The sequence below is a fragment of the Zootoca vivipara genome, chromosome 15 (genome assembly GCF_963506605.1).
Source record: "Zootoca vivipara chromosome 15, rZooViv1.1, whole genome shotgun sequence".
Taxonomy (NCBI): Eukaryota; Metazoa; Chordata; class Lepidosauria; order Squamata; family Lacertidae; genus Zootoca; species Zootoca vivipara.
Genome location: NC_083290.1, coordinates 21,145,204 through 21,167,295, shown reverse-complemented (window position 1 = coordinate 21,167,295; position 22,092 = coordinate 21,145,204). Strand labels below are relative to the sequence as shown.

At 47.4% G+C, this 22,092-nt stretch overlaps 1 protein-coding gene across 4 annotated transcripts in view; it reads left to right on the top strand.

Moving 5' to 3' along the window:
* Positions 1-22,092, top strand: part of IGSF9B (immunoglobulin superfamily member 9B) — a 130,123-nt gene that overhangs the window by 21,675 nt on the left and 86,356 nt on the right. For all 4 annotated transcript variants that reach the window (XR_004694000.2, XM_035139553.2, XM_035139552.2 and 1 more), the window contains exons 2-3: positions 15,227-15,424; positions 20,150-20,296. Coding sequence is in view for 3 of the 4 variants with exons in the window: in XM_035139553.2 (XP_034995444.2) it covers positions 15,227-15,424; positions 20,150-20,296 (345 nt within the window). In the remaining variant the exon portion in view is untranslated. The remainder of the gene's footprint in view (positions 1-15,226; positions 15,425-20,149; positions 20,297-22,092) is intronic.

Below are 22,092 nucleotides of genomic sequence, written 5' to 3'. Positions count from 1 at the left end.
GACAGGCCTGGGTTGCTCAGTAAATGAGAGATGTGCTGTGGCCTCATCTTTATTATTACCCGTATTCCAGGACTTGACCCTGGTATTAAAAATAGCTTCCTTGGATGAGCCCTGCACAAATTAAACCTTATGCTGCATCTATTCTCCCCCCCCTTTCCCCCCTTTTCAAACTAGATGCTGAGTAGCATATGCAATCAGCCTTGCTTAGAAGGCTGTCTCATTTGCTTGAATGGCCTCTAGGGGAAGCATCCCAAATGATGACAGAGGGGTTGTAAATTGCAGTAAGTAGGAATGATGTCATGCATGCGGTGACAGGCGTTTGCTTAAATGAGAGGAATGCAGTAAAGGCTAAAACATTACAGACTTGTGTGTGTGTGTGTGTGTGTGTGAGAGAGAGAGAGAGAGAGAGAGAGAGAGAGAGAGAGAGCATGTGTGCACTCTAATCAAGGCTTGTTGTTGTTGTTGTTGTTGTTGTTGTTTAGTCGTTTAGTCGTGTCCGACTCTTCGTGACCCCATGGACCATAGCACGCCAGGCTAATCAAGGCTAATTGTCAGCTAATTCTTGCTTTAATGCAAGGGTCATATAACTTCCCCACAAACAAATCAAAATGAATGCTTGTTAAGTAGCCAATGCCATCTAATCTCCCTGCAAACAGTTTGAATGGATGATCAGATTGGAGAACTGGACCCAAAGTTAACAAAATGATTTAATGCAATTCTAGGCTGCATCAACAAAGGTATAGCATGCTGATCAAGGGAAGTAATAGCAACGCTCTATTCTGCCTTGGTCTGACTTCCACCTAGAGTTCTGTGACCAGTTCTGGGCACCGCAGTTTGAGAATGACAAGCTGGAAAGGTGTGCAGAAGAGGGTGACCAAGATGATCAAAGATCTGATGAGGAACCATTGAGGGAGTTGTGTATGTTTAGCCTGGAGAAGAGGTGATAGGAAAGCAATCTTCAAATACAAATGACAGGGCTTACGTCCTGGGGATTGTACATAAAGCTGAAATCACATATGCAGGTGGTAACCATTTCATATGGGGGTTCTGTTCCTGGCCCCCATGCCTGTTGGCGAAGCATGTATAAGTGCGACCTTGCCCCCCATCCGAGATCTCACGATAGCTTCCCAAAGCCCTGTAAGAAGGCAGAGAACTTAAAAGCCCTTTCCGCAGCAGGAAAACCCAGCATGGAAAAAGCTTGCATGGGGTAGCTCAGTTGGTAGACATTGAGATTCTTAATCTCAGGATCGTGAGTTTGAGCCCCACATTGGGCAAAAGATTCCTACATTGCAGTGGGTTGGACTAGATGACTTGGGGTTCCTTCCAACTCCACAGTTCTATGATCAATAAACAGGTAATCTGGAAGTTCCCAAATCCTAATTGTATGTACACTGCAAAGTAATTGCATACAATGTCTCATGGCCAAGACATGGAAGAGGAGGCATTGAGGTTTACTCAAGTATTGGACTATATTCTTACCTGAGACCTTTAAGGGAAGAAGGTTGCTGGGCATATTCCCATGCCTTTGGCTTGGCTCGCTGTCAAGTTTTATTGGAGCTGCTGTGGTTATGCATTTTTTTGTGCGTGTGTGTGCTGAGAAACCATTAAAGGATTGTGTGGAGATTGAATTACGGGCTTCCTTCCTGTCAGCAGGGCCCACGAGGAAGGGTCTCGAAACACAGTCTAGCCGAGAGCTGTTTCTAAACATTATGCTACTAGCATGGAGGGATCTGGAAGCTGGCTCAGGATAACTGAGACAGGAGATCAATTGGATGTCGTCTACCTGGGCAGCTTCCTGAGAAATGCTGTTGCCAGTTTAATCTCCGGGTTCTTTTCATAGCTTGAATCGAATTCGGGGAAGGGGCTTCTGGCACCTTTCCATCCTCTGTTCTTTTGCCTCGGCTGCAGTTTGAGCTGCTTTGACATTCAGCAGGTGCGTGGAAATGACCCTTCATTGAAAGGTAGCTTACCATGGTTGCATTGAAGCTCTCAGAATGGTTTCCAAAACCAATTCAAACAGCCACTTGCCTTCAGGTTTATAATCTAACAAGCCATGACACAAAAGGAGGAAGGGAGGAGGAGGAAAGAGGAAAGCAAGCAAACTCTGAAATGTATTCATGTGACTGCTTAGTAGATGCAGATGAAGTGGAGATTCAAAGCCTGGTCTCCCAGATCCTTGTCTGACATGCTAACCACTACACCACACTGGCTCTCCTCACTGAGGACTACCTGCTTTGAAAGCTACTGATGCAATGGAATACGTGAGTGGCTTTGGTGCCACCTTTGGATGCGCATGGATTGTGAAAAGGAACCACTCAGCTTGTTGGGAAGTGTATTTAAGGCAGGGAGAACCTTGCTTGTGTAGCTGTCTGGCTGTCTTGGGGAGCAGAAGTCTTGTACAGGACTGCTCCATTCATGTTCTGCATGGTCTTCTGCATGGGTGGAGGATAACTACTTCCTCTTTTTTGCATTTTATTGAGAAACCAAGTAATTCACATTTCTCAAACTGATAGGTAAATTGAGGCACAACTGTCCATCGAAATTCCCATGTCTCTGAATTTTGCAAATCAGTTCTCTGAAGCAACAAAAATGTACTGAAAGTGTGCATAAAAATGCATATATTGGTGAAAATGGCAAAAAATGCATTTTGTTGGGGTAAATTGCTTGCAAAAATGTGTATATTATCCAAAATTGCATACAAAAATACGTTTTGGTGACTGGACCTGGGAGCTCACCTAGAAAGCTAGAGTCTGAAGCATAACTAGCAAAATCCTTGAATGACTGATTAGGCAAGGGGCTAGTCCTTAGTATTTTTATGTTGGCAGCCCAAACCAGAGGTTCATACTGACTGCCAAGTCCCAGGGTCATGTCTGGGTCTAAAGTGGACTCTGAGTACACACACACACACACACACACACACACACACACACACACACACACACACACACACAGTAGCCCACTAGGTTACCTCCCAGCTTTTGCAGCCTGCAGTACATCCCCAGCCTTGGCTTAGCTATCAGGTCAAGTGAATTTTTATAACATTTTTCAAGAAAACACCGACCACAAAGTAGTTTACAAAAATAATAAATTATCAATAAGAAAAGTTAACCACAATGATTTAAGACTTCTGGAAATTTAAAATAACAATAAAACAGATTTAAAACTTGCACCGACTTTCTTAACCTTTGGGAGGGCTTGCCTAAACAGAGATGTTTTTAGCAGGCATTGTAAAGAGTACAGTGAAGGAGCCTGCCTGGTATCAATGGGCAGAAAGTTCCAAAGTGCAGGTGCTACCATGCTAAAAGTCTGAGTTCTTATAAATGTGGAGCAGGTATTTTGTGGCACCTGTAGCAGTGCCAGTTCTGCAGATCGGAGTGGTTGATTCGGCTCATGTAGGGTAAGGTGATTTCACTGGTAACCTGGCCCCAAGTAGTTAACGGCTTTATATACTAATAGTAACACCTTGAACTTGGCCCGGTAGCACATTGGCAACCAGTGCAGAGATCTGAGTTAGATGTTGTCATGGATGAGGTCTTCAAATATCTGTAGGGCTGTTGTGCAGAAAGACTGAAGAAACTTGCTCTCTTCTGGACTGGAACCAATGGGTGGAAATTGCAAGGGAGTGGATTCCCCCCCTGACCTTAACAGAAAGGACTGTTTAACAGTGGAACAGCCTGCCTCTGCAACTTGTGAGCTCTCCTTTGCACAGCTAATTGCTAGAGATGCTGTGCTTGCATCCCGCATTCCAGATCCTGCATTGAGTCAGAGGATTGGACCCGGATGACTTCCCTAGTCCCTGGGATTCTATGCCTCTTCCACTGCCTGCTTCCCGTTTCCTTCTCTGCCTGCTTTGCTCTGCTGCGAGCCTTGCAAACTAAACTGAATTTGCAAAGCCCTACAGGTGAGCAGGTAGCCCTGGTGCTGACCGGGAGATAAGAGAACCGTGGACAGTGCCAAGGCGCATCAAGTCCTCTGCTTCCTGGCTGGTCTCCAGCTGTGTGTTCGGAGATGCCGCAATTGCTTTGTACCAGAGATAGCTTGGACCAGCTCCGAGTTTCCACGCTGCATAAAATGACTGGGCAGGGAGCTGGCTTCGTGAGGTGCTGAAAAAGCAGCTTGGGGCACTGCTCTCCTTCCAAGCATCCGACCAGCTGCCCATCACTGATGGAAGTTGATGAAAGTTTCAGCAGAAGCTCCTTTGTTAGACCCTAAACGAGGAGTCTTGAAAGGGGCTAGAACCCAGCAAATGCTTCTTTTTGCCTTGCCTTGGATGCAACCTGGACTTCCTCCAAGGAGCTCATAGCAAAGTATCTGGGGGTTCCCTCACTGTGAGAAGTGAAGTTAACAGGGAACCAGGCAGGGGGTCTTCTCGGTAGTGGCACCCAGAATTCTTTACAGGACAGAATATGATTTGAATGTGCTCTAAAGTGCATATTGTGTACAGAAGCATGGAATCTACCTTTTTCACAGGTGCCACAAACTGGGCTGACTTCTCTTGGAGCACATTTTAATTTCAGCCTTGCCCTGTTCCCGAAGAATAGTTTGGCCATGGGATAAGTTACTTGCCAAAATCCACATGTGCTCTGCAGCCCTTAGTGATGGTGCCGATGAGCCATGGGGGTGTCTTCTCTAGAAAGATTTGCTTGACGCTGCCTTTGTTGTCTCTTTGGCCCTAAGCCTGCTAGATGCTACTGTTGATAAATTTCTGCCCCCTCTGGCATTTGTTTTTAAATGATTTCCAACACCTGCTGTTAATGTTCTGCTTTTTGAATTGTTTCAGTGTTCTGAATTCTTGTTTTAAATGTTATTTTAATAGTCCATCTGGAAAATCTTAGAGTTGAAAAGTAGGGTATGAACCTTTGTAAAAAGAAATGAAATGTTGCCTGTTCAGGGAGCCCTTTTCAGAATGGCTTTTGTGCCGTGTGTGTGTGTGTGTGAGAGAGAGAGAGAGAGAGAGAGAGAGAGAGAGAGAGTGAGAGAGAGAGTGTGAGAGAGAAGAGACTAGTCCTCAGTCTTTTCAGACCTGGTATCTAGCCAGTAGTCCCACATGCAACATGAGACAAATTTTCACTTTTCCCATGTTCTGCCTTTTGTTTCTGCCCTTCACTGAGCATACTGTTCTCAGAGTGGCCAAATTAGATGCCCCTAAGGGAAGCCTGCAAGCAGGGCATGAACACAGCAGCACTCTCCCCTCCTGCCTTTTCCAGCAACTGGTGGAGGTAGAATGTACCCAGCGGTGTGCCAACCCCCTCAATTGTGGGGGGAAGGTGGGCGCGCTTGGTCAGTGGTCACATGTGCCTTGATCTCTTGCAAAATGGTCGTTCCCTGTAATGTACCCCTGCTAGTACTTCTTCTAGTTTCATTCTCAAGATGAAAAAGAAGTTGCAGCCTGGTCTTGAACACATCAGGAAAAGGTGTAAAAGGTTTCGGCCACAAGCTGTCAAATCGAGGGTCAAGTTTGGGGCAAAATATAAAGGTGCTCTCCAGAAATGGGTAACGGCTGCAAAGCAGATACTGCAGAGAAGGGGCTTGAATTAGTTGATTTAGAGGAATTGCGCTACCAAATCCCCAGGGAAATTAAAAACAAGGTAGAGAGATAAAGATGGAGACTCTAAAACTATGGATCAAGCTGCACAACTTGTGGGTGGTTAATGTTAAATGGTGGCGGTGGGGGGGGGATAAGATCATAAGGAACCTTTTTAAGCTGGAGGCCATATTGAATCATAGAACTGTAGAGTTGGAAGGGACCACGAGGGTCGTCTAGTCTAACCCCCCGCAATGCAGGAATCTTTACCAAATGTGTGACTCGAACCCATAACCCTGAGATTGAGTCTCGTGCTTTACCCACTAAGCCATTCCATATACTGGGGGTTGGGCCAGAGGCAAAAGTGGGCAGGGTATCTAATGTAAACTTAACCTTTGTTTCCCCCCACATACACCTTTGTTTATTCCCTATTCAGATGAGCAAGAGGTTTTATTGTCCAGGGGCACATTCCAACCAGCCAAAAAGGTTTGAGGTGTGAAGTAGTCCTAGCAAGGGCTTGGAGAGAGTGGCAGTGAAGTCTGGAGAGTTTCTAGGACCAGATAGAGAGGACAGCAGGTCGTATTTAGCCCCAGAGCTTCAGGTTCTTAACTCCTTCTTTATTTACACAGATTCTTAAACACACGGAGGCTACATTCACATGGCAGTTTATTCTATTTGCATGGTGTTTCCCTAACAGTTAATTTCTAGGTAATTCTATTTGAGCTCGCACATGATATATATAAGCCCCTTCAGGAACTATAGTGAAATATAGTACAAGTTTAGCACCCCTTTCCGCATTATTTGCAAAAGAGAGAGATAATAACACAGAAATGAGCCCTTGCCTTGCACTGCATTCCACTAGAATCCCAGAAGTAGGTTTCACGTTGTGCGAAAGCATGTAACACTTGGGAGAGAGTCATGCAAAAGGTGCAAGGAAAATGCTGCCAGAGTCTGTGCTGAAAAACCAGATGTGAAAGGCTTCTGGGCTTCAGCTAGTTTCTGCCCAGGATCTGCTGCTCAGGGCTCCGAGTTCCAGAGGTGCTTGCATGTCCCTTGTAATAGCATGCATGCATGCTTGACAGCAACAAAAGTTCCCCCTCCTCTTCCTCCCTCAGGTATTGTGTGTGTGTGTGTGGGGGGGGAGAGGTGGCAGGTTCCTGCTCTTTTTGCACATCGTGCAAAGGAGGTTTTCTGAGGTGGTGGGGAGGGCGAGAGGGGAGGGAAGGAGCTGAAGTTTTCTTGTCTGCTGACAGGCTGCGAAAGCCTCAGTCCGATTTGAAATGCAGTGATAATGAGGCGCATCAAGGTGCGAACAAAGCGTGTGCAATTGGTGTGTGCGTGTGCGCATTGGGGGAGGTCAGCCATTGCGTGGAGGGTGGGAGAGGAGGTTGCAGCAGTAGATGCTTTCTGTAGGCTTCTTTGGGGGGATGTAGAGGAGGCAGCACGGAGCTGCCATCAGTCTTTGAAATTGAGAGGGATCTCTCTCACTCACCCCCCCTTTATTTTAAGTGTAGGGTTGCCTTAAAAAGGGGGGGGCAGCTGATAGGTGAGCGATTCCACCATTTACTCTGCAGCCCTATAGACCAGGGAATATCTGAAATCTCCTGATAGACCTCAACTTCTAGACATTTTGACAATAGAAAGAAAACAAGGCTGCATTTTTAAACCCACTTACTTGGGAGGAAGTCCCATTGGACTCAGTGGGGCTTCCCTCTGAGTAGACATATATAGGATTATATTGTCAAAAAGGAAAAGAAAGGAAAAAGGCTCCCCTTCCCTTAAAGTTAGGCTACTGAAAGAAAGCTAGCTTGGGTGGGGACCAGGAGTGGGTTTGGGGGTGTTTGTTAAAGGACTTTCAGCTCGGTTCTGGTACTGGGGAAAAATTCTGGCCGAAGATGTATTCCGCAGGCACCCTTTATTCTGAGTGCATGCCCCCCCCATTGCTTCTGAGCCACTGTTTTGCATCAGGCTCTGGATGGGGGTCATTGGGGGAACCCCAAGTTGATCACACAAGAGTAGCGTCTGCCCACCCTTTGCCATACACACAATTGATGCGGTATAATCTGCATTTAAATGCCACACAGCTTTCTCTCTCTCTCTCTCTCTCTCTCTCTCTCTCTCTCTCTCTCTCTCTCTCTCTCTCTCTCTCTCTCCTCTGCATCCTTGTTCCCTCCTGATAACATCCACTTATGCATATCTCTATTATCTTCCCTAGGCTTGTGCGGTTGTTTGTTTGTGTAGCGCTGTGGCTTCCCCGGGCATCTCCAGCTATTTGGGTTTTGCAACCTGCAGTACCAAGGCCACCTGTCCCCTGGGGTCCCCAAGAGACTTTCGTCGTAAGCCCACCTGGGGCCCCACTGGGGCCACTTGCTGGTTAATGCCTGTCTCCTGGGTGCCAAAAATAGACTTGCCGGCGTACTAGATTCCTGCTGTGGAAAAAACAGTGATGTCATTCTGGGCCAATCAGCACCAGCCCTGCAGAGCAGAGCGCAGGAGCTGGCAAGGGGAGGGGAAGCTTTTCTCTTTCTCTCCCTGCTCAACTTCTTTTTCTGAAGATGCCTAGCTGGAGGAGGCAGTGGTCCTGTGCTGCTTTCATGCAGAGAGAGAGAGAGAGAGAGAGAGAGAGAGAGAGAGAGAGAGAGAGAGAGAGAGAGAGAGAGAAGGGAGCGAGGCAAGCCTGTGGTTCTTTTGTGCTGAGGTTTAGCCCTGGGGTGCCTGAATCTTCAGTGTAGATGGAAGCCAGCTCCACACATTCAGTCACAGTCACAGATATAGATAAGTGTGTGTGTGTGTGTGTGTGTGTGTGTGTGTGTGTGTGTGTGTGAGAGAGAGAGAGAGAGAGAGAGAGAGAGAGAGAGAGAGAGAGAGAGAGAGAGAGAGAGAGAGAGGCATAACTTAAGGATGCTGGTTATTCAGATCTGGCTTGTTTCCTTTCAAAGGCTGGGTCCCCTGGGAGGGGAAGATTTAGCTCCCCACTCCCTGCACCCCTTTAATTTCATAAATATAAGTGAATGGTTGTTGGCCATGCATATGGGGCGGCGTGCGAGGTGAGGGGTTTATGGTGTTGTAGTAAGGGGGGGGGGAAACCCTCACCCTTGACAGTTGACAGATGGGTCTTCTCTGAGAGGAACACCCATTTCTAGAGTGTGCAAAACGTAAGGGTTTTTTAAAAAATGGGGTTTGGGAGTAAGGAATAGGACCTCTCTGTTGGGGTGGGGGTGGGGGAATGGAGAGGGCCATGCTTTGGAAAAGAGACCCCCCCAACCCACACAACTTGTTCCGCCTGTGTCAATTTGCCCACCTACCTCCTGGCCAATTTTTAGACAGTTAAGAGTATCCCTGAATATCCACGGAATGCAATTTGCTTGCCTTTGGTGGGGAGGGTCACTACAGCCTGCGTTCCACACAGCTGGGATGGCAGGGAGGAGGAGGAGGCTCCCAAGCTGAAGGAAGGTCTTGCTTCAGGTTTAATGCCCTGGTGTGCCTCTCTCTCTCTGTAGATATTAATCTCTAGATTGAGGATCCCGTCCCTCTCTACACACAGTCAAGCTTCATTTGACAGTACTGATGAGAAATGACATCACCAGGCTGCACCAGCTGCTGTGCTGGGTTCTCCTTCCCTTTGCAAAAAGCAATGTTTTTAGTTAACTCTTGCTCTCTTACTCAAAAGGAGCCAATAAAAATAATAACGCTTGGAGGTCTTTTATTTTAGCAAAATACCTTTTCTTTGTTTCAAAGCACCTCACTTTCCCAGTAGCCCTTATTTCTAATTGCCAAGCTCTTTTCTTGCTGTTCCTGCTGTAGCTTGCCCTATATCAGTGATTATAGCGATAAGTCCACATTTTAATTTGAATCCAGGTGAGATGGGCTTCAACTTCGTTTTTTCACCTGCCAGCCCCAAGAGAGTGACCAGGCGGGCTTTTGTTAATGAAGTGTTAATGGATGGCCATGCAATTATTGCTAATGTTCCGGGTTGTTCTGATGTTCAGTGCTTTTGTTTTACGTGTTTATTAAAAGGGACATTAGAATCTGTAATCAGGGCCAGGCACATGCTGAGTTTTGGTAGCACTGCAGAATATAGAAGCAAAGAATTTACTTTCCTGTAAATGTAACCTGGTTCCCTTCCCACCCAATTTCAAAGTAAGATTCTAGTCCTTATGGATTCGAATCACAATACAGTGGTACCTTGGTTTACGAACTTAATCCGTTCCAGAAGTCCGTTCTTAAACCAAAGCGTTCTTAAACCAAGGCGTGCTTTCCCATAGCTGCGGGGGGACTCAATTTACAAATGGAACACACTCAACAGGAAGCGGAACATGTTCTGCTTCCATGGCAAAGTTCACAAACCAAAACACCTACTTCCGGGTTTGCAGTGTTCTTAATCCAAGTTGTTCATAAACTAAGCTGTACTTAAACCAAGATACCACTGTACTCTTATTCCATGATACCCACTGTACCCTTTCCCTTTTCTGCACCTGCACCTTAACAACTGGACCTCGTGTGGTGTGAGTTGGTTAGAGAGTGACCAACATCTTTTATTACAAAAATGCCAAAATCTTCCCCCAACTCAGGATGGACTTGGTAGGGAGGGGGAGGGAGAGCAGAAGCAGGGGAGGGGCAACATTTGGCATAATCTGGAGGTTCTGAGGCAGAGCTGGAGCAGGTAGCAGGTTGGACAAAATACCTGTTGCACAAAACACTGAGCTCTCTGGATGTACAAAATGTTGTGCATGCACACAAATGTGAAGAAAGAAAAAAAGTGGTGGGTGTGTGTGTAATGCACAAGTACCAGTAATTAAAAAAACACCCATGTAGGTTCAAAGCACGCTGGAGGGTTTCTGTGCATATCTGAGGCTATATAGGAGGTGGGAGGGGGTGAACCAGGAAGGCTCTGTGGAAATAAATGCACAGGTTTGACATAACCCTACTGTTTATTTTTTATTTTATTTTTTTTAAAAAAGGTTTCTCCTATAATAAGGAAGCTGTGATTTTTCACAGTGTTGGCAGTTAGGGCTCTAAAAATAAATGCTGCCATTTACTGGCTTTGCAGACCCTGACATTGGTTACGCAACAGCAGACCAGGAGGGTTGGCTGCCTGGTTAGACCCGTGAGACATGGGCTGTTAGTGAGCCTCATCCCCCTGCGTTGGTGGAAGGAGCCTGGCTGAGTGGCAGAGCACAGCCTTTGCATGCTAAGGCCCCCTGGTTCTATCCTTGGCAAAAGACTCTCACCAGGAAAAAGACCCAAACCCTGTAGAGACACTGTCAATTAATGCAGAATAGGCCGAATAATAATGCAGAATAATGCAGCTTCCTCTGCTCACACACAGAAAGAGTCCCGCTGAACCAGACCAGTCTGCTGCTTTCTACAGTGGCCAATCTGATGATTCCAGGAAGCACACAAGCAAAGCTTGCAGTCAGTTCTTATTCCTGCTGTTTGTACAGCTACTGTACTGGCATGGCAGAAGTAACAGGGTTATGAACCTCGAGGATCTGTTTTTATCATTGTGGATTACAGACATGTCATCCATCTAATCCCCTCTTTTTAAAGCCTGAGAGCAAAGGCACACCAGCCTGGTGTTTGGGTTAGAGTGTTGGAACAGGGCCTGGGAGAGTAGGGTTTGAACCCCCCATTCGGCCATTCGGTTCACTGGGAGACTTTGGGGCAGCCACTGCTTCTCAGGAGGGTTGTTGTGGAGGTTAAATGAGGAGGGAGAGAGAACTCTGCACACCACCTTGAGCTCCTTGCAGGGGGGTGGGGATAGTGCAATACTGGTCAATCTATCCCAGTATTGTCCACACTGTCTGGCAGCAGCTGTCCAGGGTTTCCCACAGAAGTATTTCCTCTGCTAGGGATTGAAACTGGGACGTTCTGCATGAAATGCAGATGCTTTACCACTGAGCCAACAGCTGTCTGGACGCTGTTTCCTTGAAGGTGGGATTAGTCTGGGAATTGAACTGAGAGCCTTTCTCACACAGCTTTACTCTGTGTGAATGAGAGAACGAGAGTGATTGAGTAGGCCAGGGATATTGGGGAGGCATGGTAGGTTTCAAGTCTGCACAGACCTGTGTGCCAGCCATGCCATGTCCCCTAGTGGCGGCCCTAGCCACCTGAACGTTGCACTCTGAGGAAGGGATTGCAGAATGCACAAAAAAGTATATATTTTTGACAAATGAGACACAAAACCATCCAAAGCTATATTAGAAGCATGGGTAAGGCAGTCTTTTTTCTTTTTAACCACAGGTTTCTTTGGGCATTTCCTTTCTACAGAGTGAGGCATTGTGGGCCAATTCCTTCCAGAGAGCACCTGCATTGCTGCTTTGCTGCAATGACATCAAAGAGCTAGTTTTCCTCCCAGTTATTGTTCAAGTCTGTTTTTGCAGAGGACAGGTCCAGCAAGCTGGGAATGGTTGGCTGGCCAGCCAGTTGGATCCAGGGCAGTGATGGTGGTGGATGGGCCAGCCATGCAGGTGGAGGAGGCTGGTGCCTGTGGTCCACCCCCCCTTCCGATATGCCGCCTGAGCCATGATGGGGCCAGCCCCAGTAGACCTGTGGTCTTCCCATTGTGTGATGCGCTCTCAGTTGTGAGAGGCAGTGCCTTCCTATAGCATGTCAGGGGTCAGCACCCCGCCACCCATCAAACGGCCACATCTTGGGGTCCCTTGTGGGGAACTGGTTGTGGGTCTAAAGCAGGCACCCCTAAACTTCTGCCCTCCAGATGTTTTGGACTACAATTCCCATCACAGCCTCTCCCTGGATGCTATAAGCCCGGCAGGTGTAAGCGCCCCGGTCATCCCGACTAACGGAAACAAAAGTCAGACTCCCATCACTAACCTGAAGAGAGAGAAAAAAAGAGAATGAAAGTTTGTCACCCAAATCCATTGCAGCTACAAACATGTGCATGCACACACATGCACACCCCAGCTAAACCTATGTGCAGCATTAACTGCATGCTTTCATTCCCTCCCAATGCAAATAGCAGCTTCAGAGGAGGATTTTTTTTGACAGGCAGGAGAGGAAGGTGTTAAAACACTACCTCCCTGATCATCACCATCGCTCCCACAATGGCTGCTATTTGCATTTCTTTAAAATATGCATCTAGACCAGGCACCCCCAAACTTCGGATGTTTTGGAATACAATTCCCATCATCCCTGACCACTGGTCCTGTTAGCTAGGGTTCATGGGAGTTGTAGGCCAAAACATCTGGAGGGCCGCAGTTTGGGGGTGCCTGGTCTAAAGGGCCAAAGATTAGCATTGCAATCTAGGGTTGGGTGCAGGTGCAGGCTCCCTGGTTCAGGATTGTCTACAGTGAGTGGTATTGGCTCTCTGGGGCTTCAGACGGTGATGCAGATTCGAGCTGACCTTCTGATGCTCTGCATGTTCAGGTGAAATAGGATTTGGGTCTATAAGTGTGAGTGTGTGCATTTGACTCTGGATTCTGGCTTATGGGTTGGATGGAGGTGTGATTCTCAGGTTGCCGTTAGGGTGCACATGAGGGAGGCACCAGGTGTGTGTAATGGATGCCTGTCTTTCTCTCTCTCCCTATCTCCCTGGGTGTAGCAGCCGCTGTAATCCATCGTGTTGCTATTTTAACAATGCTGTCACCGCTTGTACTGCAGCCCAGGCTGTGTCAGCGGTTTCCCCATCAAAGGCCCGTTCTGGGGATTTTTTGGAGCGCTTTGCTGGTGATTGGCTGCAAAGGCAAATTGGTTTATGAATGGATGCTTCTCCTGCTACAGGGAGGGGAGAAATTCCCTGCAGGTATTGCTAGGCTATGCAGAGATGTTAAAATGAAAATCCCACCCCCTTGCAACCCCCCCCCCCACCAATACCCCGTTCTCCCCTCCTCCTTTCTGTTCTCTGAAATGAGAGGCAGAGAGGCTTCTGTGGTGGTGGTTGTGAGAAGCCCCCACGGGAAGGTCACCTTGAAGTGATGCTGGGAGGCTGACTTGGCAACTGCCTGACTCTGCCTTTGTCGGCTCAGGGTATATCCCCTCCAGGCAGGGGGCATTTAGAGGATGTCTGCCTACGTGCCTTGAGCCAGGGGGGGGGGATCCAGAGTAGAATTCTCATCTTGCTACCTTTATAGAAAAGGCTTTTGCACAAACAGGTTATATTCCTTTGGACACACAGGTTTCTCCTCTCTTCCCAGTTTTTTTTCTTTCTACTTCCGGCTTTCTATCCTCAGCAGTGGGGTTTTGTTTTTTTTTAAATAATTTTTGCCAATCCTCTCCCCTTTCCCCTATAGAATAGTAGATTTGCAATTTGGAAGTGACCTCCAAGAATAATCTAGATTCTAGTCCAACCCCCTTCAATGCAGAATTTTCAGTCCCTTGGATCTCCAGCTAGAGTTGGGAGAGATCCCTGCTTGAAAGCCTCAGAATGTGGATTCTTGGTAGTGGGGTGCTGACCCCCAAAAGATAATGCCTCGTACAACAAAGCTCCTTGCATCATGGGGAAAGTACAGGCATGTTTCTTCTCTTCCTAGGCACTGTGTTGCAAAGCCAAAGTTGTACTAAACACATTTAATTATGAATTTTTTTAAGCCCCAGTATCCTACCACTTTAAACACCCATCGCTTCCCCCCAAGAGTCCTGGGAAATGTAGTTTATTAAAGCTACCAAGAGCTGTTAGGAGACCCCCCACTCCTTTTATGGAGCTACAGTTCCAAGAGTTCCTTCTAAAGAGGGATTGGTTGCTAAACCACTCTGGTAATTGTAGCTCTGGGAGAGGAATAAGGGGATCACCTAACACAGGCATCCCCAAACTGCGGCCCTCCATTTGTTTTGGCCTACAACTCCCATGATCCCCAGCTAACAGGACCAGTGGTCGGGGAAGATGGGAATTGTAGACCAAAACATCTGGAGGGCCGAAGTCTGGGGATGCCTAACCTAACAGCTCTTGGAAGCCTTCATAAACTACATTTCCCAGGATTCTCTGTGGGAAGTCATGACTGCTTAAAGTGGTATGATGATGCTTTAAGGATATAGCATGGGTGGGAATTGTGATGACCATTGGCTATAAACAATAGTGTATACTGTAGTGTTTTTTGATTGAGGTGGGGAGCCTTCCACTAAAACCTCTGTTCTGTTTCTGCTCAGGAAGAGGGCATTAAGGCAGTGGTGGACCTTGGGCCCTCAAATTTCAGTGGCACCTTGTGTGACACTAAAACTTGCCCCCAGCCTCTCTTGCTCCTTCTACAGCATCGTTGTGGTGCCCCCCTGCAACATGGTGCCAAGTGCACCCGAACTAGTTGTGCCCCCCTAAAATGCCTCTGGTTAAGGAGTCCTCTGGCCTGCGACTTGGCAAGTACAGAGTGCAAGTCAGTAAGTGCAGCCAATGTCACTAGCCATTCGAAGCTTGCTGAGCTTAAAATGTTGTTCCTACTGAAAATAAGAATCACCGGCCCTTGCCAAACCACCAGTTGCCTTTTGGCATAATCCAGCAAGACTATTCCTAAAAGCAAAGGCCCATCTAGTCCAGCATCCCAACAACTGGTATTCAGTTGGCACAAGTACCCTACCTCCGGTGGTTCCCACAATTCATCTCCCAATTCCTTGGCTATAAACATCTCTGCTATAGGAAACGTCTTTCAGTCTTAACATGAAGCCATTGGTAAGCTCTGTTATGGTCCCAGTGGGGCTTTTGGGAAGCAGCAGTACTGATTCTCCCTTCCCCCTTTCCTTCTTCTTTTTCTCTAGGTGCCCACGGCTTAAGAGAGGAACCCGAGTTTGTGACAGCTCGTGCTGGTGAGAGTGTGATCCTGGGATGCGACGTAATCCACCCACTTACCGGCCAGCCCCCTCCTTATGTGGTGGAGTGGTTCAAGTTTGGAGTGCCTATCCCCATCTTCATCAAGTTTGGGTTCTACCCTCCCCATGTGGACCCAGAATATGCCGGTGAGTCTTCTCTCTACCCCGCCACAATGAAAACCATGGAAGAATTTTGCTCATTTACACTAAAAGCTTGAATGGGTTCTATTATTTACATAGAGTTTTGTTTTTTAAAAGACAAGCAAGAAAAAGGGAAGCATTGCAGAACCACCTATTAAGCAGGATTATGCATGCTTCATCTAATATAAGTCCACCAGTAATGCACTACTTTTGTTGCAAATTAATGACATGTTGCATAATACTCGTGTAAAAAAAACAACACCAGGCTGGAGGGACCCTTGTAAAACAATCACAGTTGCTAGCCAATAGGTGCTTACCACTGTGGACTCCCTGCTCCCCCTTATAGGCAGCTGTTCTGTAAGCTTCTAATCTGCAGGGTCTATAGATTTGAAATCTGCAGAATCATTTCTTGTATCTCTCTCACCCCAGAACTTCTAGTTGCACAGAAAAATGTGTGTCTTGTGTTCATGACTGGGGAGATAAGATGCTTTTCAAAGTGACCTCTGCCACAAGTAAACTGCTGCATCTGTCTTTACCCTTAGTTCAACTTGGGCTGGCTGGTTAAATACACAGATCAGGCCAAGCTCGTTTTGCCTCCACCACTGCCTCCCTCTTCTTTTTCAGAAAGTTCTCTCTCTCTCTCCCCCTTTTTTTATTCCATCATTTCCGCCTGGTTGGCTTTAATTAAGCAGTGGCAGAGAGAAGCCAGCTGGGCTGTCGGGGCCAAGAGAAGCCGAGGCAGCGAAAAGGAGGGCACCCACTGCTGCTCCTGTGCCTGTTGCCTTGGCTTTCCAGTGGCAGCAGAGAGCCCTGAGTGATGCTTTCGGGGGCCCTGTGCTGGAAACCTCATGCGACATCCTCGGAAGGGGGAGCTGCTTGCTGCTGCTGCTGCAACTCGCTCGCACGCTCATGTGCTAAACCTCTTTGGACGGATGCATTTGGGGGGAGCCAGGGAGAAGGGAATGAGAGCTGACATTGTGGAGGGACATAGCCTACCTTGGCGTGTCCTTGTCCCTAGCTTCCACGTGGCCCAGAGGGCTTGACTCCAGGGCCATCTCGGGATAGTTCCAAAGACGAGGCTGCCCGGTAAATGCTGGATGACTCCAGTGCTTACTGGACCGCCCCTTGAATTTCTGAGAGCTTGTGTAGAGTTGAAAACTTTGAAAAGTAGATGTGGAAGAAGGCAGGGTAAGGGATGGACAAGAGTGGCTTGGATGGCTGTGGCTCTGCTGCAGGCACCTGCCTCTCCTACGTGTCTGGCTGAATGTTTGCTGTGGCTACAAGAGCCCCAGACCCCATTCAGGAATGCTAACAAGCCGATTAGGTCACCCCTTGAAGCACTGCAGTTTTTGCTGCACTTGAGTGGCAGGTTTGGAGAGCAGATGTATTTGACGCTGCTGCTGCAGTAGTTCGGGCATCATTTGTGCACCCCATACCTCCCAAAATCTAGCAGAATCCAATGCCGGGTGTCAGTTAGGTGCACTCTCTCTCTCTCTGCCATTGGACTCTTAAGAGCTCAGCTGCTAGATCAGGCATAGGCAAACTCGGCCCTCCAGATGTTTTGGGACTACAACTCCCATCATCCCTGACCACTGTTAGCTAGGGATCACCATGGGAATTGTGGGCCAAAAACATCTGGAGGGCTGAGTTTGCCTATGCCTGTGCTAGATCACACCAAGAGGGCATCTGAAGGGGGGGGGGAAATGAAGCAGCAACACACTGGCCTCTGCCATCAACCAGAGGACAGAGGTCCCTGGGAGGCCGCTCCCCTTACTTTCCAGCACAAATGCCGAAGCATGGGAAAGACTAGCCTGACTCTATTCATCAGCTAGAGAAGGAGCAGCTTCAGAGAGCTTGCCTTCTCCCTTGCCTGTCCAAAATAACACTTGCTTCAAACCATGAGTTTGAACTTGGGGGCTGCACTGTGGAAGCAAATTCCATAGTTTAACTAGGCACTGTGTGAAGAAGTGGGAGTTGTAGTCCAGCTGCATTAGGGAGCACTGGGTTGGTTTCCCCTTGTCTACGCTGACAGTAAACCTCCACGGCTACAGGAACCAAGTCTTTCCCAGTCCTATCTGGAGATGCTTGGGAATCAAAACCTGGGACCTGTGAAACACAAGGCACGTGCCACTGAGCTGTGGCCCATTCCCAAGGCTATGGTCTGAGTGCATATCTCTTACAAACTCCAGATGCGTGAGGATCCAGGTGGATAAGGAGGGACATGACAGAAGCATATGCAGTCCTGAATGGCATGGAGAGAGTAGGTGGAGAGATGGTTTCTCTTCTCCTTTTCCCAATTAGTACTTGAAATGTGGGGAGGGGGTTCCCAATGGGAGTGGGTTTGCAGGTCTCTGAACGCAAGGAGCATGCAGTTTTCAATTATGGCAGTGGGAGGGAGATGGAGAGGTTGTGAAGGTGGGGTTGAGGGATGCGTCAGAAAGCAGAGTTGCTCTTCGCTCAGGTCTCCTTTCAACTGTAGGCAAGGATGAAAAGATTAAACAGGTGCTTAAGTGAGCAAGGTGGGTTTTGAGAAGGGCTCTATCCTTTGCCTCTCAGTCTAGGCCTCCTCATTCTCCCCTTCCCTTCTCTGTTACCTGGTTTGCTTGCTTCGTGGGGGATTGTCTGACCCTGAATACACAGGCTCTTTCTTGAAAAGGGAAGGGGAAGAGGGAACAGCTTTTAGTGATGATATTTTAATCCCCACAAGCTTTTCTCTGGCCTTGGAGAAGACTGGAAACCGGATGCATTCGCTTTGTCTTCTCTCTCTCTCTCTCTCTCTCTCTCTCTCTCTCTCTCTCTCTCTCTCTCTCTCTCTCTCTCTCTCTCTCCCCCCCCCCCCCCCGGCTTGATGCATCTCAAGATGCAGGAATTTTCCTGAGCTTTTTCCTGGAAACTAGGAGCAATGGAGTGGGGGCAGGTTCTTCACCCTTCTCTTGCATGCTCCTCTTTCTGCAACCGTAAGACCCTCCTACCCTTGACTGCCTTGTATGCAAACAGGGCAAGGCATGTGAATGATGATCCTGCCACTTCTGATATGGCCCTGAGTCATTCATGCCCTTCAGTCTTTCACAGCTGCAAATGCTTGTAGCACACAAATGAGTTACTAGGATGGTTCATGCAGCTGAACCACCTAGAATGCGCCCCCAAAGAAGGACTCTTCCAAAATGTGCTCAGCCTCTGTGAAACCAAGCACTCGGAGTTTCCTACTCTCTGTCTCTGTGTCTACATCTCTTTCTTTTGCTTTGCCTTCCCAAGTCTCTGGTTGTTTTTCTACTCCATTCCTCATACTGCTTGACACCTTCCACCCCCCGGACTATTGCTCACATTGCTGGAGGCTCTACTGCTCCAGCTGCTGTAACCATGTTAATCTGCAATAGCCCTTTCCTCCACAGACTTAAAAATGGTTGCTGTTGTTGATAAAGGTATGCTTGAAAACCATCCTTGCAGTTCAAATATTAGCTGTTCAAAGCACATCTAGGCAGCACGTGAAACAGAAGGCTGGGTGCTGTGCAGTGATGGTTAGGGCTCCTGCACATGCATATATTGCCCGAGGAATGCCCTTCCAAGTGGTGCCTGTCTGATGCCAACCTTGATATCTTTCTGGTGCCAGGTTATGGCTTTTCTCTTCATGCGGGCATTTAATATAATTTATAAAAATTGTAAACTTGCTTTGTAAGTTACTGAGAGCTTTGCCTTATTCTGAATCAGATCATTAGTTGGTCTAGCTTAGTACTGCTTTCACTGACCGGCAGTGGAACTTCAGGGTTTCAGGCAGGGATATTCCCAGTCCTACCAGGGGATTGAATTCAGGACCTTCTGCATGCAAAGCAGGTGCTTCACCACTGAGCTATGCCCTTTCTTGGCCTGTGTTAGTTGTCTAAGGCCGTGTTCACACTGCGATGTCACTTTAAACAGCCATGGCTTCCCCCAAAGAATTCTGGGACCTATAGTTCACTAAGGATGCTGAGAGTTGTTAGGACAGGCATAGGCAAACTTGGCTCTCCAGATGTTTTGGGACTGCAATTCCCATCATCCCTAGCTAACAGGACCAGTAGTCAGCGATGATGGGAGTTGTAGTCCCAAAACATCTGGAGGGCTGAGTTCGCCTATGCCTGTGTTAGGAGATCCCTGTTCTACTTACAAAAATACAATTCCCAGGGTTTCCTGGGAAGAGGGATAGATGGTTAAACCACTCTAGGAATTGTAGGTCTGGGAGATGAATAGGGGTCTCCTAACAACTTTGAGCACCCTTAATAAGCTACAGCTCCCAGAAGTCCTTGGAGGAAGCCATAACTATTTAATGTACCGTATTTACTTGAATGTAGTGCGCCATCAAATCTAATGTGCGCTCTAATTTTCGCGACATAATTTGGCCAAGAAAGGGGTGCATTACATTCAAGTAAATACGGTAGTATCACAGTGCTATAAATATATGGTGTGGTCTATATAAATAAACAGGGACAATTGAAGCTGATTCATGTGTCTTGCAGGTGCTATTCTGAACATCTTCCATGGACCAAAATTTAAAAGTCCTGTGGAAGAAAATGTTTAGTGTTCTACTCATTCGTGGGTAAGCGCCTGGGATCACTACCACCATGAATGTCCCACACAACTCTTCTCCTGCTGGCAAAATACGGCTCGGCAGTTGCCCTGAATGTCCTTGTGCTGCCCACATTCTGTTGGGTTCAGTTGGCGAACTCTGTTGATCTCCACCTTGTTGCTCTCTTCCAGGCCGTGCCAACCTTCATGACAAGGCATCTCTGCGCATTGAGCAGGTTCGCTCAGAGGACCAAGGCTGGTACGAGTGCAAGGTGCTCATGCTGGATCAGCAGTACGACACGTTCCACAACGGCAGCTGGGTGCACCTCACCGTCAATGGTAAGTATGGGGCCTGCTTTGCCCAAGCCAGCTCTGTATCTCTCTCTTCTTTTGCCAAGCATGTGTGCTGGCCCAGTGTTTCCCAACCTTGTGCCTCCAGCTGTTTTCGGACTACAATTCCCATCATTCCTGACCACTGGTCTTGCTAGCTAGGGATGATGGGAATTGTAGTCTCAAAACATCTGGAGGCACAAGGTTGGGAAACACTGTGCTGGCCTATCACACAATTGTTCTCATGCTGTTCCACCAGGTGGGCTTCTCCTTTTTCATCAAAGCATCCGCTGTTGCCTATTACAGAAGTAGGACCAATCATGGGAGATGTGTAATAATTCAACTAAATTTATCTCAGGGTGGACCTATTGAAATTAACCTAGTCCTGCTCATTAATGTCAATGGGTCTGCTCAGAGTAAATATCTGCTCGTGTCTTCTAGCCTTCTCATGCCCATTTCAATAATTTTGTTACATAAGTAAAGAAGCCCAATTATCTACCTAGCTATTCCACAAGTTGAATAACTCCCTTGCGCAAGGTGCATTTACCATATTTTTCGCTCCATAAGACGCACCTGACCAAAAGACACACCTAGTTTTTAAAGGAGGAAAGGGGAAAAGCCCTGTTTTTTGGGTGGGATCAGCTCACAGTTGTGCAACTTTTTTTGCAAATGGGAAAAGCCCTGTTTTTGGGGGGATCAGCTCACAGTTCTGCAGGGTTATGTTTTGTTTTTGCAAAGGGAGAAAGCTCCATTTTTTAGGATCAGCTCAAAGTTGTTGAGCTTACCTTGCAAAGGGAAAAAAAATCCTGTTTTTATGGAGTTCAACTCACAGTTCTGCAGCTTCTTTAGGAAAGGAAAGGAAAGGAAAGGGAGCCATTTATACAATTTTCAGACAGATAATCTAATCAACCAGTCACATGTCTCTGGGGAAACACAACAATGGAGGCCTGGGTAAGGGGGTGGGGCCAGGAAGGGAGCTAGCGTCTCCTACCTCTTGCAATCAGCTGCTGAGTGGGTTCTCTTTCCCTCTTGTTAGCCTTTAGCTCTTTCTTAAAAAAAAAAAGCACGATCTGCTTTTTGCCCCTGGGCAATTCGGCTCCAGGGACCATGCATTCGCTCCATAAGATGCACAGACATTTCCTCTTACTTTTCGGGAGGAAAAAAATACGTCTTATGGAGCGAAAAATACGGTAATTGCTTGGCGCTCTTCTCTCTGCATCCCCTGGTTACAAGCCCTGAAATTGTCCTCTGAGAACATCACCCAAGGCTCCCATGTGTTTCATACTCAGAGAAAGCACATGGAGCAAGCACCCAAAACCCACACCAACCTAGGAATGATCTAAATCACAATCTTGTCAAAGTGGCCAATGAGTGGGGAACAGTGGAATGAAGGGAGAAAAGCGGAGCTGAAATGATCAAAGGGATGGAGAGACTCCTGCCTTTGGAGGAGTTGCAGGGTTTGGGACTTTATAGTTTAGAGAAGAGGCGAGTGAGGAGTGAGATGATAGAAGTTTGCAAAATTATGCATGTCATGGAGAACGTAGATGGAGAAAGGTTTTCTTCCTCTCTTATAACATGAGAACTTGTGGACATCCAGTGAAGCTGAATGTTGGAAGATTCAGGACAGGGGAAAGTAAGGCAGCGATGGCCACCAACTTGGATGGCCTTAAAAGAGGATTAGAGAAATCCATGGATGATAAGATTGGCAGTGGCTACTGCTTCAGAGGCAATAATGTTTCTGAATGCCAGTTGCTGGAAACACCAGGAAGGGAGACTGCTTTTGTGCTCAAATCCTGCTTGTGGGT